The following is a 25,035-nucleotide window of genomic DNA, read 5'->3' on the forward strand; positions in this document are numbered from 1 at the left end:
CTGCCTCCGTTCTAGGGAGCTTTTCACTGCTAGTTATTTTCGGAACGCACCATAGCGGACATAGCTAGCACTAGCAGTCTGTATTGTCTGTAGCTATCGTTACTCAACCCCAATCTTTGGAGTTCCTGTTTACAGTTTACTCCTTGGCCAATTTTCAAGTACGGAAACATTAATTTTTTATCATCAATCATAATAATGAGGATTGCTGTAGAAGGTTGTGCTCATGGAGAACTGGAAATCATATACGACACAATTCTACAATTGGAAAAAATTGATGGTAAAAAGATAGATTTATTGATTTGTTGTGGAGATTTTCAATCAACGAGAAATTTAAACGATCTGCATTGCATGGCCGTACCAGACAAGTACAAAGACATGTGTACATTTTACAAGTATGTATACAATAACAATATATCTATACAAACTTACTTATTTTTTTCCATCGCAAATGCAAGACAATCGATTCGATAGACGGTATGACAATAATTTCATACAATCATTCGATTCAATGCCTACAATCCCAAAAATCTTTTATTTAATCTTTCCCTTCTTTTTGTCTTAAGTTATAATTGGATAGTAAAACGAATTTTGGTATATATTCTAAGAGGAATCCAAGATCGGTATCATGCCCAAGTTGTATCAAAGGAGATTAGTTTTAATTTTGTTAAAATTAATTGATTGTTTGAAAACCCAATTGTTCCAAACCATTCTGCAATTGGAAAATAGTGATCCTTTTTCAATGTTTTGTCACATTAACGGTGTCAACTTTGGTTTGTGATATCTGATATAAAGATACAATTAAAATTTTAAGCAGAATTTGGTCCGTCTCAAGTTTGTATTATTTTTAAAATGGTAAAAAGCTGGAAGAAACATATACCAATAATAATAATCTTCCAAATAACTTTTTCAGCTGTAGCAAACAAATTCTCTTCGATTGAAATATTGAAAAAACTATAAGGTTTCAGCCTTCACAGTGGCTTCATGTTACTAATCAATCAGAACATCCAGAGTTACATTTTTGCTTTCAATAATAAACCCTATAATTACCGATTGTTATTATTTTGTATATAAATATTCTGTTGCAGATATTATTCTGGGGAAAAAATTGCTCCAATACTGACGATATTTATAGGTGGTAATCATGAGGCTTCAAATTACCTTCAAGAATTACCTTATGGGGGTTGGGTCGCTACTAACATTTATTACCTGGGATACGCAGGCGTAATAAATGTAGCAGGAATAAGGATAGCTGGAATTTCAGGAATATACAAAAGCCATAATTGGATGCAGGGTCATTATGAAAAGCCTCCGTACACAGACAAAACTCTAAGAAGTGTTTATCATACCCGGAATTTAGAAATATTTAGAATAAAACAGGTGATCTTAACGTAGTTGAACTACAATTTTCCAGGAAGTACTAAGTTTATTCAGTGTGACAAAGGATTAAACTGACAATTTTTTCCCTTAGATTAGCAGCCATATCGATATATTTTTATCCCATGATTGGCCCAGTGGAATAACAAAATATGGCAATGAAGCGGTATTGCTAAGAAAGAAGCCGTATTTTAGGTAAGGAAAATGGTACAGGTGTTCGTATTAGGTAATTAAAGGCTCCATGCTTACTAAAAATATTCAATTCGGAACGTGAATAATTAAAAAGATACTGCCATTCTTGGAAAATTTATTTTATTTTGAAAAAAGACACTCCCATCCATCATTTGGAAATTTTGCCATAATTTGTTTTATAAAAAGTTGAAATTAAGTGTGGAGCCCCTTTCGTGAGACTTATGTTTTATTAACAGCATCACATGTTTTAGTTGTCCATGCACCTCATTTCTTGAAACTCTAATTGATCACTGGTGATTGCATCAGAATAATTCCTAGACCGTTTTTGTACAATCCTGGGACCTTATTTAGAATTCTTTGAACTATGTTGATTTAATAATCGTATCCTGAATGAATAACTCACGTATAACGTTTTTGACACGTTTTCCTCTTAAACTCTAAAATCATTGATTTCCGATGAATTAATCCCCATAATCATGGAATAGTTGTACTGTTGTAATGAAAAACGCGATTTCTTGCAGAGAAGATATTGCAAATGACGCACTAGGAAGTCAACCGTTCATGGACTTGCTGCAGCACCATTATCCGTCTTATTGGTTTGCTGCTCATCTACATTGTAAATTTGCTGCCATAGTTCCTGAAGAAAATGGCAAAAGAGTTACAAAATTTTTGGCACTCGACAAGTGTTTACCAAAACGAAAGTTTCTTCAGGTTTTAGAAATTAAACACGATGATAGTTTACCGTTGAAAATTTCATACGATTTGGAATGGTTGACAATATTATTTCTTACCAATCACTTATTGAGCGTTAGACATGGACTACATTACATGCCAGGTCCTGCTGGAAATGGGAGATGGATTTATACACCATCCACCGCAGAAAAAGAAAATGTTTTGAAGAAATTTAATCACGATTTAGAAGTTCCTGATAATTTTAAATGCACTGTACCATCTTATAGACCAGAATCCCCTGATTCGCGGACTAAAAAGTCAGTTAAACTTCAAATAAACCCCCAAACAACAGAGTTCTGTAACCTGTTGGGGATTGATGATCCAGTAGTTTTATTACAAATGGTGGATGCAGGCCGTACAGAATCAAAATCTGATGATGAGTCAAGTACTGATATATCAAATATGAGGCACGAATCTAGAGACGTGTCTCAAACATCTATAGAAGAAGACTCCGAAAAATTTTCCCTTAGTGAAGACAATGATGCGGAAGGAATGATTGAATTTGAGGCATCATTTACAGTTCCATCGCCATCAAAAAATTTAGACTTGCCTAGTGAACAAGAAGAGAGTGCTGCAGTAAACGTCACCACAGAAGATGAATTACAGATTCCTAATATGGGTTCGTTATCATAGACATTTTTAATCAAGTTACTTTATTGATTACTGTAAAATATCCTCTGTACTAATCCATCCATTATTTGGATAGCTTCAAGATCCTACAATTTAAATCACACCAAAACTCCACAATGCATGGGGTTTTAAAAAATTCTAAACCAAAGACCGTAATCCCCTCTAATCCTCGAATAATTTATTTACATGATAGTCAAGTCATCGTTGAACACGAATTTTTTCATGGATGGCTTTGGAATAGCAATATTTATTAACATCACCTACCGCGGCGAACTTTTTTTTCTAAATTCTGATGTTAAATTGTTAAAGTGACTAATAAAAAACTACATTATTTAGTATTTTCAGGTATGGAAGTACCAATTTTCTCGTAATAAGACTCAAATTTGAAAGTAGTGGAAAACAACTATTTTTAATTTTTTTTAGAAAACTACACAAAATTCAGTATTAAAATATTCTAATTTTTTAATCATCTCCAGAGTTCAGGCCTACAAAGGTTCATAACTCGCGCTTGACATAAATTACCCGTAAATTGGCAAGCAATTTTGAATAATTTTTTAACAACAGGGCTTTATAAATTTTCATCTTAATTGTATTCCCCAATTGTTCGATTTTAGTAATATATGTTTACGATTATACGTTTTATTTCATACTTGGAATTGGCCAGTCTCGTAGGTTTTCGCCCTCAATTTGTAAAAATTCAAAAACTTGCTGGATTTTAGTACTATTTCTCAGGGTAGTGACGGAACGGGAAAACCGGATATATTTAGAGAATTTCGTCAATCGGGAGAAGTCAAGGAATTACGTTCTCCCACCAGGAAATATGTTATTTTTTACCAGTTTTTGTCTCAATTATTCAGAAGCTTTACCTGTACTTCATAAATTCAACGGAACTTGCTTTTGTAACTACCTAATATTATTCAATTTAAATTCCTCCCCCCTGTCATTGGTAGTAAAAACCGCTAAACATTGCGTAAGTTCGGAGGCAACAATTCAGGAAATACTCAAATTTCTGCCGGAAAAGTCCAGGGAATCTTATTCCAGCAAAATTGTCACTACCCTGTTGCAGCTTATTCTGACCCCAAACTTTTATTTCTATGTTCATACAAATGCAAAAATGCAATAAGGGGTAGAGGAAAGCTAACAGCTTGTACAGGATACATCCAGTTGATATTAAAAAATGTGGAATGCAATCAAAAGTTCAGTAGTACAAAATAACATTCTACATAAACAACCCTTGCTACCTTAACACGCTGCTCTCACTGTAGGAAAAAATAATTTCAAATCGACGAGAACCACATTACTGCTGCACAGGAATTAAATGCTGTATATGAGGCATTATCCACCAACTCGACCATTTTTTTTTCATTCTCCCGAATCTGTTCCGCAATTGGTTATATAGTAGTACTACTTAAAGGTACTCTGTGTGAATTTTATCAGATTTTTGAATTTACTAATTTTGATAATGGTTTTTTTTTTAAACCCATATATAATGGAAAATTGAAGTCGGGCAAAAAAAATTTTAACAAAAAACATTATTCAATGCAATATATGATATATTCTTGATGGCTTCGAAAAGGCTATTTTTAGAAAAGAAAAATAGAAATTTTTTTTCTCTATCAATGCAAAACCTTTGGTTTTGTTATAAATTTTATAGGGTATTTGGCAGTGCATTAGGAAGATATAAAAAATATTTTACCTAGAAAAGTTGATTAAAGTACATCTGAGTTCCTCTTTTCCATGTACTATTGAATGCGATATATGTTATATTTTTGATGGCATCAATATATTACATAATGCACCAATAACCTTAACGCACCTTTCTTGTTAAAATATTTTTACTACTTGGCAAGAATGTCGAGTTCCACGATGCCAATTTTTGTATACGTTCCCAATACATTGCCTAATACCCTCTACAATTTACAACCAAATCAAAGGTGTCGCATTGAGAGAAAAAAAAAATTTCCATTTTTTTTTCATTGAAGCAGAAGAATAGCCTTTTTGAATCCATAAAACAAATAACACATATTCCATTAAATAGTAAATGGAAAAACATAACTTTTTTATGTTAAAATTTTTTGCCCAACTTCAATTTTCCATGATATACCGGTTAAAAAAAAAAACCTTCCAAAACAAGTGAATTCAAAAATTTGAAAAACTTTACAGAGAGTACCTTTAAGTAGTACTACTATATAACCAATTATGGAACAGATCCAAGAGGTTAAGAAAAAAGTAAATGAGTTGGTGGAGAACAATTCATATATGCTTTCCAATTCTAGGTTTTCATTTCCAATTCGCGCCATTTTCAGCAAGAAATGGAATAAAAATAATGAAATAATTTGCAAACAGTCAATTGTCTTTGGTGCATGCATATACCTGAATATTTCTTTTCGAATTTTCAATTTTAACACAAATTTCAAGTCTTTTTTATTTCAACCCTCTCGTCCCAAAAGAAATAATTTCGATAATTTTGCTAATTCCTCAGGCTTGAAGCTTGTCGAAAACTGAACCTTATTTATAATTTTTTGTTTACAGATGGTAATGACTCTGTGCAAATGGAACCTAATTGTAAAAAATTCAAAAGACGAAATTACTCTATATATTCTTCAACTTTGTAAGTACTACACACGTACAATTTGTAATTTGAATATTTGAATAAATTCGTTTTTACCTATGTAACGGCTTAAGGGTCGTTTATTCCTGAGCGATAAGGAATAAAGTACAACTAGGTTCAACTTTACTTTTGCGCTTAGAAGCAACCAGAAAGTCAAGCAGTAGGGTTGAATAAATACGTGGTAATATTAGAATATAAGTTTGATATTTATTAATTGGTTTGAAAGGTGGAGAAAAAGCAAAGAAATGCAAAGGTAAATGAGAAATGTAGGTCCAGAGGTAAAGATGAAGTGACTTGGGATGAGGAGAACGAAGCTTGAGTGCAGAAACCATAATCAGGGTTTTGGGAATGAGAGGAAATAGTTAGGTGTGTACTCTACATACTAGAGATTTTTTAATCTAATAAAATGAAAAGGCTTCTAGATAAGACGGACGAGGAATAAATTGCGAGTGCAAAGTGGAACTGAGCACGTTACACCAACTTGTATTCCAAGGAGCAGCGAAGTAAAAGCGCGAGCCTCAGGTTTGATACAAAAAAAACGTCCGTTGATCACGTTTGTTATCACCATTTAATTTTCTAATAGTCAGATATCAATTGTGTCTACTCTAATCGTAAGTCTGAGAAAGAACGACTCTTAGGTGACACATTATGCAACATGTATATCTTACCAGATGTAATCGGCATTTGTGTTGTGAAACAGACATTTAAAGTTAGCTATCTCAGAGTTCAGTTTTACAGATTCGACCAGAAACTTAATTTCAATTCCAGTCAGACCCGTTTGTCACCAATTTGTGAAAAGTGTTGTTGAATTTGTTTTCACTGAGAAAATCCATGATGTTGGCACATGCACTGAACTGAAGTCTCAAACAGGTGTTGGAAATAGTATGTCGTGTTACAGGTGCGGAAAGTAGGCGATTTCCTACTAGTGTAAAGTTGGCAGTGTTCGCCGCAAAGGTGAGTGAGGTGAGTTGGCGGTATGAGCCGAAGGAGAGAGCTCCAATTGCACGAGTACTAGTGTGAACGCAGCACGAATACCAGATGTTGCAATTTTGTTCGTGAGATGGCAAATTGCAACTCCAATTGCCTGTCTGTAAGTGCCAAGGTGGCTTGTTTCCACATTTAGACCAGGTATATGATACAATACCAGTTAACCGGTCAACTCTACACGGTACATTCTTGTGAAACATAATAGGTACATTGAGTTTGCGATGCAAGAAAAACGTATTTTGAAGAATTTTATGGACCGAATAGAATTTTTCATTTTCAAAAAAATTACGGTGCACAGAGTTCAGTTCAAAGGCGGCTGCATTACTCGATTTAACTACAAGTTGAAATAGCAGATTATCAACTCGTAAAATTAAAGAGAAGGTAAATTATGCAACTCACTTCGAGGGCTCTGTTGGTGAAAATTTTAAATGATGGACTTTCAATACTTGATGATTTCTTCAATCTTCTGACGATGTCATTCTCCTCAAGGATCAATTTTTCGAAATACTTTAGAGACTAAGACGATAAATCGAAAACACTTGACGTTTTTTTCCGGCAGAGAAAATAGGATTTGAATGGAGGTAGATGGTGTGAAAGAATGAAAATTAGCATTATTTTTTGGTTTTCTGACCAATGTAATGTAATTACATGGCGTTTATACATCATAAAACGAAATTTCGTTCAGTCCTGAATCCACAGTTGCCAAGAATCTGAGAGCATATGGATCTGTAATACGATCTGTGAATACTGTCGAGTTTTCTACACTGTCTCGAAAGTATTTTTTCTTATTATATCTCGAAAATAATTATTCCGGATATGGTGACCAAACTACTTTTTCTTATTGTTCGCAATATGAAATTTCAGAAGCTGCTCCTCTTGAATGCTTGACTTTGGAAACATCATGAATTCGGAATATTTTCTTTTCAGAATCAACAAAATCAATTTTTCGTTCAATTGATTGCTTGGCTAAAGATCACTAGAAGATGAAATGTTTTCAAAACGATATTTAATCAATAATCCACCTTTAAATTACAATTTACCTATTACTACAAGACACTGGACATGCAGCAGAAAGTGATCACCACATCAGAAATACATGCGGATTCGCGAAGATCAATGGCTAAAATGGTGCTCAATAAAAAAAATGACAAGACCAATGTTTGCAATTAGTTGTTAAGCATTCAAAATTATCTAGAATCTTAAGAACCTCAACTCAATTTTAATGTTCACCCTGCAGCTTACACCCAAACAGAATAGACAAATTATATATCCTTATCATTATCCCGGTACTCCTCTTGAAATTGCTGATTATCTATCCTATGTTACATTCACAGTGTACTTTCCTTTTTTTCCATCAAAACAATTGCACATCTATGTTTTCATAGAGACATTTTCCGCCCCTCAATGGATATGTCGACAGCTCGGCGTGCTTTTTTAAGCCTTTTCCCATCTACGTAATTCTTCATATGTCGTTCGAAACGATTCATTTGTTTTTTGGAAGTCTGAAAGTAGGTAAGCAAAAAAATTAGAATGAATAACCGAAAAACTAAACATTACAGTACAAAACTTAGTTGAATAAGCAACACTACCAATATAATAATTAAACAATTTTAACTTACTCGGGTAATATCAACGTCAGATTTCCAGTCTGGACGTACAACGTAGTCTTTGTTTGATGGTACAGGAACTCGTGCTCTGCCAACCCAACCAGGATCTCCAGGCCTCAAAGGTCTGTGCGGTAAAAATAGTGTTTGACAAAAATTGTGTCGTTCAGATAGAAAAAAAAATCGGTTAATCCCCAAAATTATGGATCTTGAATTGTAAATGCATGATATCACGCATGCTTTCACTAAATTTCGTGTGTCTATAACTATGAAACTCATCTATTAGAAACGTTCATTAGAGTAAAACATTATTTTGATTCCAAACCCTAATTTCCAGTTTCATGTGTATGTTATCGTTTCATTGACACATATTAAAATTTTTACAGCTACATTTTTACATTTTTTTTTAAATCACAGCAACAGTAGTGTATGATTTTTGATTGAAGAATGAATATAAAAGAAAATAGTCTCACTTAGCATCTCCTTTGAGGGCTTTATTGATGTCTTGAGATTTCTGTGAGGATTCGCCGTCATCGTTTTTACGCCTTTTTTGTGGCGTTTGCTCCATATCTCGTTGCAGTCTTTCCTCTCTGGACATTGCTTTGAAATCGGCAGAAAGATTGAAAATTGGACGCGCCCATTCGTTAATTAATTTCCCCGCACGCTCTTTGTTTTCCTTAGTTTCTCTCGGGTGTTTGTATAGGTACATCACAGCCTTTCCTATGCCAGAATGCTTCAATGAAGATTGATCTATCCTTGGAAACTGGAAATTCAATTATTCATCAGATAATTCTATCGATACATGTCACACAACTTTAGTTTTTTCTTCCTAACAACGAATTCTGAATGTATTTAATAACAAGTTACTTTATGTCACAGGAGTCGATTATTGGACATTAATACCTTCATTTTCGCCGTTACTTTCGAGAAAATTATCTTTGATTGAATACCAAATCAAGGTGTGCCCAGTAATTACAAAAATTGATAATTTTAGAATTTTGCTCATTTTGAACGATTATTTTACGATATTTAGACATGCATAAATGATGCAGATTCGTGCTCATAATCGTTCTAAATGGCAGGTTTTTAAGCATCTCAATCACTCAACACATTACTCATCTGTCCAACACATACGAACTACTTAGATGAATAATGTTCAAAGTGAAACAAAATTTTGATCCATCTTAAATTGTTCACCGATTTTTAGGATATTTTACGTCATACTAGTTACAAATAAAGTCTGAAATATGTGTCAAGAGCATGTTTTTTCTAATCAAGTATGAAAATATTTTTACGAAGTCTGGTTGAGCATCATTTACTTTCATGCCTCACTTAATGTTTTGTTACCATGTAGAATTGTTATTGCAGACGTCCGTTGTTTCCATGACAATTCTGATTAACTTTTACTGCTGCAGTTTGTCATTGTTAGGAACTTCTGTTTCTTGTTGTTCATTTTTTCGCTGTAGTTTTGTTATTGAAAGAGATACAATTTTGATGCAGAAAAAATTTGATTGGGCAGTTTGAATTTTTAGGTATGATTGCGAAAGGGAGTGCCTAGTAGATACGTCAAAGTGAATGTCAGTTGGCAAAAATATTATCTTATACATTTAGGGAAGGAAGCAGGCGGTTCTTGTCGAGCGCCGTTGTTTGCAGAATGAGTTGTGAGTTGAAGGTGCCAAAGGCCTCCAAACATTTTCCAACATTTATTTGTGTATGCGAGAGACTTTTATCTTGGATTCTAGAAGAACAACTTGACCAATTTCAATGGACTTTTGAATAAGAAGATGCAGAATCAAGTCATCAGTGCAGGTGATCCTGGGAACTTTTGCAGCTTATACTACGTTTGCTGATGAGATCAGAATTTTTTTGTATAATTGGGGAATTAAATTCTCCAACTTGAGATTGGTTACTTGTAAAACAAGCCTTATACATGACCTTGCAAAACAACGCTTAAACCTGATAGAAGAGGTCAAATGCGGTCAACATGTTTTATTATTTTCAAAAATTCTACTCTTCAAGAAGCACATAAGTCTCGAAAAACAAAAAACTAGTATTAAACAAATAGAAATGAAGGCTTCTCGATATGATTAATTGTTCTAAAGAACGATCTTTCTGAAGAATAATTCACATTTAATCAACACAGTGAAATTTATGTTATTTGCCATGAGATTTAACTTAGATCGTTACTACGGATTTTTTAACATCTCTTGAAATGAGGAGGTGGAAGACATAGGCCACTGAGTATTGATACTGCAAAAGATAATCCGTGCATTCGATGGGTACCTAATGTACTAATTTTCAATTTTTCGATTAACCTTTTTTTTTGCTGTCGAAATGATTTTTCATGACACGGACTCATTTGAGACTCACTGTCTTTATACAACTTTTGTTCATATGGGACAGGAGGATTTTTCAAACCATCAAATGCTTTTTCACCATGTTCAACCTTTGATATCAAGCTCAAAATCAGTTTTGCCGGGTCATGTATTGGGATTATCTTCACACTCTGTGCACCGTTTATTCAGATAACATTAAAACATCAAAGCTTTAAAAATTTATTTTCTTATTCCGATAAAAAAAAAACATGACAGTGTCTCGCGACGATGACACATCAAATTTCCTTTTCCATACAAAAATATTCATGATTTCCTGGGCACGTTTTAAATACTCTTGTTGAACAAACTCGCTTTCCTTATACAAATTACTTGAATTATTTGTACACATAATGTCTTCAATGTGAGTTGAACTATTCAACCTTCCTCCAATTTCAATTACTTAATATTTCAATGAACATTTGTCATTCTTATTTGAAGAAATCACATCCTGATATATGTACTTACATAAAATATAATCACACGTAGCTGTTAGTTCAATTCAGGAACGTGTATTGAACAGTGTGAATTAGCTATAGTACTGTTACTTGCAAAATTTTACACTCTCCTGTATTTTTAAAGAAGTAAAGTTTAATTCATATATACATTTGACTGTGCCAGAAAAATCAAGTTGTCAAATTTGAAGCTGTTCATTCAATACATTACAAAAGACACAAAGTAAAACTGATTCCCAAAGTTTCATTGAAATCCGTTGATATGTAGGGATTACCAAACTCAAAATTTGTGTTTTTTGGATGATTTATGCCATTTTCGACATAAAATTTGTTGCGGAGCTTTACCACATTATTATAATAATTTTTTGTTGAACTTTAGTGAAATACATAATATACCGTAGCTTAAAGCTGTTAAAGTGATATTCATTTAGTGTTATGATGGTTAAATGCAATTTCGAAAGGGTCAATTATCATTTCTTTAGAAACATGTTACTTTTTTTTAGTTATTTAACCGTATCCTATGGCGAGTTTTAGTTTAAGAATAACGTACTGTACATGGAAGAAAAGTAATTGATAACAAATTTATAAATTCAAACTATTGTTAACCAGGTTCACTGGTGGACCGAAAATCAAAGTTTTTTTCCAGAACTGGTAAGAGCGAATAACTTTGTATTCAACATGAAACTTTATCACTGATGGTTTTTTTTTTTTTTTGGGTCGCCAATTACGAATCTAAGATGAAAATTCGAAATTTAAAATGGTCGATCCAATATGAAGTACCGAAATCCCGGAAGCCACTCAATTTGGAGGAAACTCGGTGTTCGGGGGGGTTACATAATTTTTAACCGTGGATTCTACGTGGAACATTACTAGTTTTGGCACAAAACGTTGATTTTGCGCCCACCAGTGAGCCTGGTTAACAACAGTTTAAATCTGGAAATTTTTCATCAATTATTATTTCTATTATTGTCAAACTGAAACTTGCCATAGGATATGGTTAAATATTGAAAAAATGTAACGTGTTTTTGAAGATACGAAAATCGACCCTTTTGAAATTACATTTAACCATCACAATACTGAACGAATATCACTTCACAACCTTCAAAGTATTGAATATTATGTATTTTACTTAATTTTAACAAAACATTGTAATAATAATGTGGTGAAGCAGAGCAACAAATTTTCATGCTAAAAATGGCAATTATCATTCAAAAAACACATATTTTGAGTATCGCGACCCACAAATATCAACGCGATTTCAATGAAACTTTGGGAATCGTTTTATTTTGTGTCTTCTATAACAAATCGAATGAGCAGCTTGAAATTCGACGAGTCGATTTTTTTGGCACAGTTTAAAATACATACTTCTTGTACGCACTTACTTTCTCCAGATGTTTTACATATTGATTAGAGTATTAGCCTTATAATGGTAGTAAAGAAAGAAATCTGAAATTTCTCGGGTCTGTGCCCGAATTCTCTAACATTTACCTGATTTTTCAGACTGAGTCAAATTTTTTTAATGTAGACAGCCTAAACAATCACATCCTAGTTCTATTGTTCGTTTAACTTCTGATTCGTGGGACATATAACATCATAAAAAATCAGTAAAAGTATCTGTGATTCTGAATAATATCGCTTTGAATGATTCAAATGCAATGTAATCTTCGCTTTTCCGAGCAACTCATTGTAGTGGGCTGTATCATCCGAAATTTTTAGTTATGAAAGATTAATTATTTTCACTTACCTCCCACAACAATTTCAGTATGCTTTCACGGATCCTCAAAGATGGGAGTGAGCGGTCGGGCATTGGAGCAAGCCAATCGGTGAGAATGTTGAGTACATTGTGTTCGAGAAATGCCAATTGTAAATCGTGTTTTTTCAGTTGAGACAGCACCTTCGGAAGCATTGCTATTTTATTTGTCGCAGGTTTGCCCTGCTGATTGAATTTCCTGTCCTCTTCCGAGGCGTTTCTCATGTCTGATAATAACTGGGCAATAATGTCATCATTGTCGTTGATGATCGTAATGTCTTTCCGTTTGCGGCGACGAGTCTGTTCCTCCTTTTTCCGTGCCAGCATGCGGTCGAAATCTGACATATGGTCGTCGCTGCAAATCAGAAATTTTACAAAATGAAATATAATTTGTTATTTGATTCTAACATCTATATCATATCTATTAGAATATTTTTGCTGTAGTAAATATTTGTAGGAGATAACAAGTTATAGAAACTTTTTCTAGGTTTGTCGTAAAGATAATTTTTTATTTCTGGGGTAGTAAGTGATTACAGACTTTTAACTCTTGAAGGATCTGTAGAGGAAATAACAAATATTTGAAAGTGTTTTTAAACATTAGAAATTATTTTTCTTGCTCAGCTTTGTATTCTCTACTGGAAATTTTGAGGACTTTAGGGAGAATTATTTTTCTGTGCTACTTCCGTCAACAACTCAACTACTTTGTAAATTTTTATAAGCACTAGTGCTTAAAAGTCGACTTTTAAGCACTAGTGCCTATAACAACTACACAATATTTTCGTTTTTGAAAGGAGGTAGCACAGAAAATCCGAATCATGTGCGCATATAGGGACTTCTTGACTCGTGTGAGTTTTACACTCGTCAAGAAATTCCTATTTTGTGCGTATTTGTCACGAAACTAACTATCTGCCCATTTCAAGTTAGTTATATCGAGTACGTAAGAGAAATATACTTGGATTCGACTAAAACTGAGACGAAAATTCCCTGAGATTTCCAGGTATTTTAGATCCTCCAGGTCTATGGTCACCCCATTGAAACCACTTCAAGTTGCATTTGTAATAAACTACATAACTTACTTTTAACTAAACTTTTATAAATTAGAAGATGAGAACTTATATTTTAAGGCAGATAATAAAACGAATTTCAAAGATCACGAATAATCTCTTCATATTTTTGAACATTGTGCACTTTCGGAATGCTATTTTTCTATTCATTTATAAGTACATCTAATGATAGAGATAAATTTTAAACACCTATTTTGACCAAGATAGTAAACACCGAAGAATTCATAAGCCGTATTTGTTTTGACTTTGTGCACGTGTTGGCGGTAAATTTATCAGTCATCAAAAATCTAACCAGTTTTTACATTATTAGGAAATTAATATACTTACGAATAACCACCAAATCTATGCAGCAATAGAATAAAAATAGAAACATCATTTCATTGTAGCGTACAAGTCGACGAAAGTCAGACTTGATCGTAGGGCTTCAGAGATTTGGTCAATTCTAATATGCGGTAATAATAATCGTAATTTCAGCATATCCATTTTACTTAATATGAGAACATTTGAAATTACTGAAGATAAAGCAAATAAAGTACAGATTTGAAGAGAAAAAAAGACTGCTGTAAAAAGATGTCTCTTGTGGCACTTCGTCATTCGCATAAATCTCCAACTGCACATTACGGAGACCATAAACCTTGGTTTTTTTTTAAATTGCTGAGTTTTTACTTTATTTAACAACATTCTCAATTAACTACGGATATTTTTTAATTCTAGTATTCTGATATTTAAGTGATCGCAAATCCTGAACCAATTGAGTTGCCATTACTGCCAAGGTGTGTGAATGTTCATTGAATTTTTTTCAAAATAATTGATGATGGCTTATGGCTAAAAAAATAGTTTATGTTGATTATTCAAATCAAAAATATGTTTTGAGTGACGTCAAAGTTGAAAGAAAGTATGGTACGACACTCAAACCCTAAGATGTTTTGTATTATACATTTTTTCTATTCAAGTACGTAACGAATTATGAGGTATCGACCACAAATTATTATATCGAAATAAAAAACAATGGAGCTTTTTCAATTGTTCATATCAATGCAGTGCAATAAAATAAATATCCAAAAAACACAATCAAATTTTTTTAATCATACTACACATTGAAAGACATCAGCAATTTTCAAAATGTCAAGATCTGATAACGTTACAGTTAGTAACATTAATGTAATTAGAAATTATAAAAAAAAATCACTATTCCATAATTATAGAATGACTTTGAAGTTAGTTTTTGAAATATGAGTGCGTTTTGTTCCGTTACAGTTTACGGCATTTGAAACAATCTTAAAATTGAAAAGTAACAATTTTGCCTAAACATGCATCGTTGCAATGACATTATTAACTTCCTATACCTCATAAAATCTGTGGGCGTGGTACTGAATGTTGAACTGAAATACTCAATGCATAAATGTGAATCCAAATCGCTGCAGATATGTTATTCGGTACGACCGAGCGTAAAACTATTTGCTGACAGGCTTATGCTGTGCTTTAATGCCATCAAGAATTGCCAATAAAATTTTCTATTAAAGCAATATTTTGAGCAAAATCCATTTCAAATCATGCAAACCGTTCTATTCAAAGTCACCGAATCGATTTTTGAATCATTCATTATATGTTCTTTTTCCAAGGAAGTAAGGAGAATTTTTACTGTCCGTCTTTTGTCATGTTCCTCATTTTTTTTTTTTTTTTTTTTTTTTTTTTGACACCAATTGACAGTGATTTAGGATAGATTCAGTCTTTGGTGTTTTTTTTTTCTATTTCACATGATGACAAAAATCCAAGCACAGGGAAATTTATGCCGGAATATTTATTTCTATAGCCAAATATATTCATATTGATTTAAAATCACATACGCATACAATGGAATTTTACCTAGTATGCCATCATATCAGAGTGTTCATAAGTATGCTCTGTTGAATTTTAATTACACTACAGAAGTATATACTGAAGTTGCCTCCGTTCAACATTGGCATTATACTGCACCATTGCAAATCTCTAATCGTCAACTCATTTACTAGGCAAAAGATAATAAAATGAAATTGAAAATCAATTAAATTTACCTACTCAGTTTAGGCGTAGGATAGAAAGTGACATAATATCATAAATTACTTTAACTGAAAACACTAATCACTAGAATTTTGGCCCAACAGCCCCAAAATCATTGTAATTTTAATTCGATTTTATATTGTCACCCTGCAGACGGCACCTAAACCAAATAGGCAAACAATACGTAAGCACGTGTGGCTTTGAAATATTGATTACTCACTCTCCGCCACCAGGACGTATGCCATCATCAGAGTCCTCATTCTCAGCATCTTGGGACACCTGTTTGTCTTCTTCGTTTGGTTTTGCTTCCGTTTCTTCTTCCTGATCTTCGCCATGACCTTGCTCTCCTTCTTTATCTGATCCTTTTGCTTTTTTTGCAGTTGGGCCATCTTCCTCCTCATTTTCCGAATCAGACAGCTGATGCTTTGTTCTTTTCGTAGTCCTGATCCCATCACCCTCTTCTTCAGAGTCAGACAGTAGTTTGTTACGATTTTTGAGAACTTCTTTGGAATCCCTGCTTCGACTCCGAGACTTTCTAGACCCCGACACTGATCTCGATCTCGATCTTGATCCTGATTTTGACCTGGACCTTGATTTCGAACGCGATCTGGATCCTACTCTTGAACCTGATCTTGCTCTTGATCTGGATCGCGATTTCGAACGCGACCGAGAACGTGACTGTGACGATCGTGCCCTTGATCCAGACCTGGACCTGGACCTGGACCTGGACCTGGACCTGGATCTGGACTTTGACCTGGACCTAGACCTTGACCTTGACCGTGACCTCGACCTTGCTTTGGATTGTACAGACCGTGATCGCGATCGCGATCTTGATTTTCTAGAACCGGACCGTGATCTTGATCTGGATTTTTTAGATCTTGACTGTGATCTTGACCTTGATTTATTTGATGCTGATCGAGATCGAGATCGAGATCTAGATTTAGAGGCAGCTTTAGATCCTGAGCGAGATCTTGTTCGCCCATTTCTTGTCCTTGATCGAGAATCTCTCTGGGAACGGGACAGCGATGTCGTAGACTTCGGACTGTTCGACCTAGACCTTGACCTGGATCGTGATGTCCTCGATCCAGACCTCGACCGCGATCTGGAACGGGACCCTTTTCTGGATCCAGATGGTGAACAAGAAGCTCTTCTGGAGCCAGACGCAGATCTGGATCTAGAGTCTCGTTTAGCCTTCACATTTTCTGATGGAGATCTTGATCTCGACAGCCTTTGTTCTGCAGGGCTGGCTGGAGATCCTTCCCTGGATCTAACAGGGGAGAGTGAAGTTTTTTTAGATCCAGACATAGACCTGGATCTTGATCGAGAAGTAGATTTTTTATCCTTAGAAGGTGACGTAGACTTTGACCGTGAACGTTTTCTTGAACCTGATGTGGGAGAAGCAGATTGCCGCGATCTGGACCTTGATCTAGACCGTGATCGTGATCTTGAGACTCCTTTCTCATCTCTTGATTTCGATCTAGACCTCGATCTACTTCTACCATCTTTGCTAGAACGAGACTTGGAACGAGACCTAGACGTTGTTCTGGGAGACAAAATCTTCGGGGAACCAGATTTTGATTTGGACCGTGATCTTCTTGTCACCACTGGTGATTTTGAACTTTTCCTTGAGCTAGAAGACGATCTGGAGCTTTTCCCTGAAGCAGTTGGTGATTGTAAATTTTTCTTTGACTTAGATTGTGAATCTTTCGTATCAGCTACTGATGTTTCTAATGACATGCTCCTGGACCTTGAACGAGATGCACTCTTTTTGGATGTAGACGGTGATCTGGATCGAATTTCATCCTGAACATCTGCTTTTCGAGAACCTGGCGATAATGAACCATCTCGAAATGATGGTGTACGTGATTTAGAGCGGGTACGATGCTCTCTTGAATTACCAACTGGAATAGGCGATGCTGATCGCGAATGTGTTGGCGAACCTTGATTTGACCTAAAACAGTTCACGTGTGTATTAGCATGAAGTATATTATGAACTGAAATATTTCAATGAGGATGGATCATGAAATTGCATGATTTTTTAGAACTCTAAACAGTGATAATTACGAAAATGAATTGCACGAGAATCTAAGTTTAAGATTACAATTCCAATATTCATCTCATAGGATGGTTAAATTATCACTAAATTTTTCGATCTCTATTCCTGCATCCTGTTTTCAATTCTTTGATAGATCGTTACAATGTATTGGCCTAACATTGCTTTTATTCTCCAGATAAAACTTTATTGAATAAATTTTCAGACTTAGGTAAATATCTTATGACAATTCTATTAGTTGTATATTACACAAGCTAATGGACATAAATGAACTCAACAGATATAAACAGGATAAAATTTTGTATTATGACAAATCAACCATGACTTGCAATCTCAAAATTGACAAAAAAAACGTGATTCGAAACTTTCAAAGACTGAGAATTTGTAACAAGTAGAAACACACTCGTGCTCGTCACTATTTCGCACTCACAACTTATTCTTCCTCTCTTTTACCTGGATTCTTCTTCATTTCCCCAGACTAGACAATCCCTCGCTCATCCTTTGCATACTTGACTATTGCCTTTTGTTTACAAAACCCTGATCATATAATCTGCTTTCTGCACTCATTTAAGCTTCCTTCTGGTCACCCCAAGTCACTACCCATCTACCTTCTAAATTGTACACCTTGTCTATACCTCTCAATCTATGCACTTCTCTTTGCGCACTGTCTAATTACTCGTCACCACGCATACTTACATTTTAAAAACATTAGATCTTGACAATACTTTCAAGTTTTACAACTGGTACATATGAACAACTGAAAATATTAGCAATATTTATTAAACTTCGTTGACTACAAAGTAAATGTAAAAAGAAAAAAAAGAAGTAAGCTTTATCTGTTACCATAGTCTTTCCCCTACTATGTAAAAATCAAGAAATCAGTGTATTTGTGAGCATCACGATGGACAAATCAAAAGGCACTGGCAGGTGTTGTCTGTGTGGTTCTCAATTTAAAGGAATGTAATATTTTTATATAACGTAAGCATGCCTGAATTATTTTTTCATGCTTGTGTTCTGTACTAATAACCAGTTCTGCGATAATACAAAGGAGAGCACTGAAACGATCCGGTAATTAGAGTTCCTCAAATTAGAAAAAGAAGAAGAACACAATACAAATTATCACATAAAGTATCATGTGTATCGTGGAGGTAAGGTACTTTTACGTGTCGAATATTTGCAATGTTTGCCTTCGTCTCGTGCACGCGCGTTTTGCTTATGACTTATATTGCAAACTCACACTCGAGATAAAAATACCAACTTTGCCACCTTGATGTATAATTGACTATTCTTTTACTGCGCAGGGTCTAAACACTAGTTTTTACCCCACAATTAATTCTACCGAAGTATCAAATTCTTAGCTCAAGTCTAAGAGGCAAATTACAGCATATGACTGTTAAAAGACTCAAGCTAAAAATGAGACTGAAGTTAGTAATGTTAACGTAACGATACATCAGAAGAAATAGTATATTGCGCAAGTAGGGTGGAAAGAAGGCCATTTCAAACATACGGTTTGGCTTCTTTTCTTCCCGTGGAATTATATGACATCTGTATGGAAATTCGAAAGTACTTATAATTATATTATAATGAATAAAAATGTGTAACAGTCATAAAGTTTCAGAAAGCATAAACAATAGTAATGAGTAATTTTTGGGTAATTTTAGGATGACTTTTGAGGAATTGGCTTTTTAGAATTAGTGTATATTTTGTTTATAATGGTTTACTAAATTTCAGAAAGTCATAAAAGATGCGATTTTTCCTAAACATGCATCGTATGGTAACGTTACTAACTTCATCCTTATAGCTAAAAATGCTTTACTTTGGAAGAATTTTTAGTTCAGCTGAAAACCAACGTTCAGACCTGGTCTTAGCAAAAAAATAGAGAAAATTTCCGTAATCTAAAACAGTTTAATACGTATATTGTGATTGCTGAACCTTGGTTGCCTGGGAATAGCATTGGATTAATATCCCAGTAAGTACCATGTTTAACGTACAGTAAAACCTAGTTTATTCGAAGTACTGTGAGAGCATATATTTTTACATACAGGGTCGTAAATATTGAATCCAAGAGTGAGACGGATGCAGCGGATTTTATGTGAAGCCCGCATAAATGGATCATTCACGTCTAAGGGTGGGGCGCCAGCCAATATTTCTAATAAATGTCCCTGTATATTTGGAAGCGTAATATCTCATTAACAGATCGTTTTACGACAGTTCTTGCTTATTATCAGCGCATACACCACCGTAAATAGAGAGTGATTGTAAAATAAATTCCAATATAAACAATTCAAACATGCATACCGCAACCACACACTCTAGTAACATGCTCAGCATACTTTAAGTTAGGTTGTTTCTGTATTTTGGATTTCCTCATCTTTTTGCACATCATACATCATTCACGACGGATAAAAACTTTTCAAATTTCTTAAGAGGGCCATTATCATGGTCTGCAGTATCAATTATTAACGACTACTATTTCAATGGCATCTTCTATTATAATCTACCAACCACATGCTCTTGCCTCATTCATATCATCCTTGACTTCCTTTAACATCAATTAATGAACTTCATCGATCTTGACTAATAATTAGAAAATGGATAGAGAACTTAGTTTAGTGGGAAAGCTGGCATACCTTTCTGGTGAACTTTTTCGACTACCAGAGTTTGAGCGAGATCTATTTCTTATAACTGGGTCAACAGATCCATGAGACACTTCAGACTGTGGCGAACCGGATCTGGATTTAGCGGCTGAAGGGGAGCGAGACCGTGACGGAGATCTGGATGTTTGTGAACGAGATCGAGATCCATTCATGTCGTCATTGGAACTACTTTTACTCTCTGCAAATAAAAAACTTAATGAATATCTCCATATTTTTTCAAGTTAGTTGGTTTCATCAATATGCATTTTAATGGCCTTCCGGCTTTAGGATAAAATAATCACATCGCTAATTCCATAGTCAGGATTAAGAAAAAAGCTACAATTTTTGTAGTAATCTGTTATAAGAAAATCTATTTTTAAAACTATCAGAGCCTGCACTGAAAGAAATGATGCAAAATTTGTTTGATCACTTATCACGTGGGATTTAAGAGCTAATTGAAAACTCATTTTGTAGGTTTCATGAACTATAGAATTCTTTGAATATTGCCGATATAGGCCATGTAGGCAATATTTTGTTTTCGAAAACAGGTATCACGAGAACGAGGCATTTCATTTTCTTTTACTTCACTTTAGAAACTTTAGAACTCTACGAGGTGTCGCAGGAAATGGTTGTCGACTTGCCATTTAGTGAAAACGATGTGCTAGAAAACGATGTACACACGTACTTTGGCACCTGATAAAGTTAATTGAATCGATCAGACAATTACGAAATTCCAAAAAAATTCCAAGCAGGTATATCTGAGTAAACGGAAAGTGATTATTTTTCGCAATGTTCTTAATAAAAGGGCATAACCGACAGTACTTATGACCTTTGATCGTGAATTGATCTGTTTTTCAATTTCACCATTTGTTAATGTATCTTCATGTTTTTTATGTAAATACAAGGGGATAATCAAAGAATGTAAGGCTGCCCAAAAAAGTATTGTGATAGTTGGCCCCATCAGAAAGCCTATTAGAATCTATTTTTGCTAAATTTCGCATCATGCATTTGACTGGTGGCAGAAAAATATACTACACTTGACGGATGGCATTGAATCAAAAAAGTCTTTTTTCAACAGATATTTCACTTGGTATTAACTCAATGTACATAAACAAGAGTCGAATCACTTGCAAAAAATTGTCTGTCTTTATGTGTTCATATATTTTCGCTAAATCGATCACCTGTTAACTAAGATACAACGCCATATAGCTTCGTCACACCTATACTTTGGATCCCATTACTTCTACACCGAAGTAATCATGGTAAATAAATTCCAGTAGACAATGTAATACATTGCTAAATATTAGTTAACATTCGTTATAAGAGCGAAGAAAACTGTGGAAAACTTCAATATTACGCCTGAACATGCCCCATTTTAGCTTTGAAAATGTTTATAATAATAATATGGGTACTGGCTAGGCTAAAGCGCGTATGGGTGGGTTCTAGTACAGGTGTCACATAAAAACGATCACGCTGTGTTGGATCGAGCGCCTGCCGCACTAGTCAGCCAATGATTCGGATCGATGCACCGATGTATGCTGGTTTGTAAATGCTAAATCGACTGTATATGAGATACATGCGAGTGTCAGTTTATTCTGCTGTTTAAGTCCCTGCTGAATTCAATAAAGTAAGGTTGGATTTTGCAACATCTATGAATTCTCGTAACAATCGAAAACATGAAGTCTATTCAATCCGCGAATCCATCCGTTTCATCGTCGGAGCTAAATTAGTGGCATATCTGCATGGGATAAATGGACATTTAATTTTTTTGAATAGTTGGTTTCACTGTGTTTGATCAGCATACATATACACGTATCTTCCTTGTTTATTAATAAAAGATACAAAAATTTCATGATTTGTTTATCTTGAAGGTTTGATTTGTGTTTAAGTTCTTAAGATTCTGTTACCAGTATAATATATGTCTGCATTCTGGTTACTAATAAATGCTATGAAATCTAATGTAATGTTTATTCTATACTCTTGAAACTATATTTCAAATGCCTCCAATGGTTACACCCTATGTAATGTCTGTAGATTTTATACTCAACAGACTGCTCAGAAAAACTGCAACGCCTGACTGAGAATTTGAGGTCTAGCCCACTTCATTTCATAGTCTCGCATGCTGCCACGGCGCTACTATGGTTAGATACTAGCAGCTTAACACAATGCATTTGAACATGCATAATATTATTAAATATAGGATTAAAATTGATGAATTTTGAGGAAAAAAAAATGATTATATCAAAACACATGAACTGTTTTTCAGTGTGTCTATATAGAAAATCCTAACTATAGAATGAATATCCAGTAATTGTTAGAAATTTTTATTTACTTTTAACATTTTCAAAGTAACTTGCAAATTCCTGTATAATTCCCAGCTTTCGTGAATTTTCCAAACACTTGAGACCCTGGTAACCGTTACTTTGCATTTGCTGGACTACGTCACTGAGGGCAACCACTGCTTGAGTTTGATTCAAATACCTGATTTCTAAACCTGTTTTTATCATTTTTGAATCTGAATTTACTTCCTGATCACGAGACATGACTTTCTCTGTGCGCTCAGATTTATATTTACAGTAACAAGGTAGTAAATAACAAGGCCATTCGATGGTGATATTATTGCTAAATAAATGTGAAAATTAGAATACAATACGGAACTAAAAGCAGTGTGACTAAATTCGGTGCTGTGAATGGTGTGTGGAATCATAGGTTAGGTCTACATAAAGTTCGCTATATAAACTTACCCTCGAGTTCCATTTTTAACTATGCTTCCCTGTAGGTCAGGTAAGAAAAATAGATATGCGATGAGTGGAAAATCTTCAATTATCAATCATATCTCATCACTATTTTGCATACCTGCAAAGATTAGAAAATGCCAAATACACACACAAATGTCGGTTAACTGAATCTAATTGGGACGGCGATGACATCGACGCTTCGACCATCGATGTTTTGTTTGCAGGAACATCGATTTTCTTTAAAGTCGATACATTAGTCGAATAACGTAAGATCGATAGAAGATATTGAACTATCGACATTGTCGAGTCGGGAGTAAATTAAATTTCTGTACCAACATCTGTCGGCAATTAGCTATCTATATCATTTTCGCATGTATGATGTATACGTGAATAAGTTTAATAATAAATATGCATTTTCTACTCAATTTCTCGCTGTTGATTATACATATATTCAATTAATTTAATCTATATTAAACTATTATATTTTATACTTCTGTTTAACAATTACGATATTTTAACACTTGAAATTTTCACGCTCATTTTTCTTTTTAGAATTGTAGCTGCTTTAAAAATGTTAGCGATTGTTTTTACCATCAGTGATGTTAACAATCGCTGCGATGTTTCGAAGCTTCTACAGGAAAATAGATAGTTCGATGGTATAAAAGAATTGAAACAGTCGATGGTACGATGTTTTTTACTAACATCCACGGACGTAAGAAATATATTTATAACCCTTAGAGCATGTAGTACGGACCTAATTAAAATTTTGTATTACATTTTGAAGAGTGTATGTTTCCTTCTTTATAGTAAATATTATATATGGCAATTACGTATATAATTATTATTGTATGTCGTATACAATATTAAAAAGCATGTATTTCGTGTCTCGTTGCAAGTAATCTGTATAATATCAAATATACATGAGAACCTGATTCCAAAGGGTATGTCGGTAAAAATTGACGCTCGAACCATTTGATTTGTCACTTTCTATTTACCTACTTTCTATTTTAAACCGACCAATCACATTTTATGAGAGAGAGAGAGAAAGGTACTCATTCTACGAAATCTATCCTTTGTATGTAAACAGCATAGTCAACGTACACAGTGTCTAACTAGTGCTTTTCAACACGACAAAAACAATTTTAGCGACACAGCTTTCGAAGTGTCTATGTTGACGTAGGATTGTCAATTTCTGTGGTGATTTCTAGGGTTCTCTTTATTTATTATTCTTATTACGATTTATTCATTTTCCTTTATTTTTCCTACCATTAGTGTCTTTTTAATTTTTAGTAAATTGTCGTTTTATAGGGATTCTAAGTGTTAAATTTACCCCACAGTGCACTCTGGCGGCTATGTTTGGAAGTATGCTGCATTCCAACGATTCCAACAACACCCGGGCACTGTGCGTAATGTGTTTGGCTGTGTTGCTCTGTGTCAGCTTGAAGGAAAGCCCTCATTGTCACAAGATTCGTATAGAACGAACCTCGAATTTTTTTTTCAAATCGAAAAAAAGTTAGCTGGGAGCTTTAAGTCATAAATGAATATTACTCGACATATACAAGAACCTAATTGTAGATGAGCCTAAGGCTAGTTTTACATAGGCGCGGTGGCTTGGGGCGCAGTTGAGCGGTAACTAATCAAAATGCGTAAAATATACTGTTCACTAGATTTCATGTATGTTTATTGGTTACCGCTCAACCGTGCTCCAAGCTGTCGCACCTATGTAAATTCAGCCTAAATAGTCTGCCCCACTACCGAAAATTGAGTGCAGTCACGGGACCTGTATGCAAGGTCGCT

At 34.4% G+C, this 25,035-nt stretch overlaps 2 protein-coding genes across 4 annotated transcripts; one reads left to right on the top strand and one right to left on the bottom strand.

Moving 5' to 3' along the window:
- The first annotated feature begins 172 nt into the window (after window positions 1-172).
- On the top strand, window positions 173-5,599 carry LOC124414994 (lariat debranching enzyme). Its single transcript, XM_046896211.1, has 5 exons — window positions 173-392; window positions 1,086-1,377; window positions 1,469-1,569; window positions 2,088-2,917; window positions 5,461-5,599. Exons 1-5 carry the CDS (start codon window positions 196-198, stop codon window positions 5,541-5,543), a joined length of 1,503 nt encoding a protein of 500 aa, XP_046752167.1. The 5' UTR covers window positions 173-195; the 3' UTR covers window positions 5,544-5,599.
- A 2,280-nt stretch (window positions 5,600-7,879) lies between these two features.
- On the bottom strand, window positions 7,880-23,412 carry LOC124414991 (IWS1-like protein). Of its 3 annotated transcripts, XM_046896203.1 has the most exons (9): window positions 23,245-23,412; window positions 20,495-20,699; window positions 16,602-17,762; window positions 16,032-16,535; window positions 14,099-14,113; window positions 12,702-13,062; window positions 8,604-8,893; window positions 8,146-8,257; window positions 7,880-8,028 (listed from the first exon to the last, which is right to left on the bottom strand). In XM_046896203.1, the coding sequence occupies exons 1-9, from the start codon at window positions 23,255-23,257 to the stop codon at window positions 7,906-7,908; spliced, it is 2,784 nt and encodes a 927-aa protein (XP_046752159.1). In that variant the 5' UTR covers window positions 23,258-23,412; the 3' UTR covers window positions 7,880-7,905. The 3 variants fall into 3 exon arrangements, with proteins under 3 accessions (XP_046752159.1, XP_046752160.1, XP_046752158.1); XM_046896204.1 differs by lacking the exon at window positions 14,099-14,113; XM_046896202.1 differs by having other exon boundaries at window positions 16,032-17,762.
- Window positions 23,413-25,035: the final 1,623 nt, after the last annotated feature.

This window comes from Diprion similis, chromosome 14 (genome assembly GCF_021155765.1).
Source record: "Diprion similis isolate iyDipSimi1 chromosome 14, iyDipSimi1.1, whole genome shotgun sequence".
Lineage (NCBI taxonomy): Eukaryota > Metazoa > Arthropoda > Insecta > Hymenoptera > Diprionidae > Diprion > Diprion similis.

Bases quoted from the DNA above. Each gene is read 5' to 3' on its own strand.
- LOC124414994 (XM_046896211.1), top strand. From the start codon at position 196: ATGAGGATTGCTGTAGAAGGTTGTGCTCATGGAGAACTGGAAATCATA. The intron at 1,570-2,087 runs GTAAGGAAAATG...GATTTCTTGCAG, and splicing joins AGAAAGAAGCCGTATTTTAG to AGAAGATATTGCAAATGACG. The intron at 2,918-5,460 runs GTTCGTTATCAT...TTTTGTTTACAG, and splicing joins ATTACAGATTCCTAATATGG to ATGGTAATGACTCTGTGCAA.
- LOC124414991 (XM_046896202.1), bottom strand. The intron at 17,763-20,494 runs GTATGCCAGCTT...GAACTGTTTTAG, and splicing joins CGAAAAAGTTCACCAGAAAG to GTCAAATCAAGGTTCGCCAA. The intron at 8,894-12,701 runs GTAAGTGAAAAT...TTGAATTTCCAG, and splicing joins TACTGAAATTGTTGTGGGAG to TTTCCAAGGATAGATCAATC.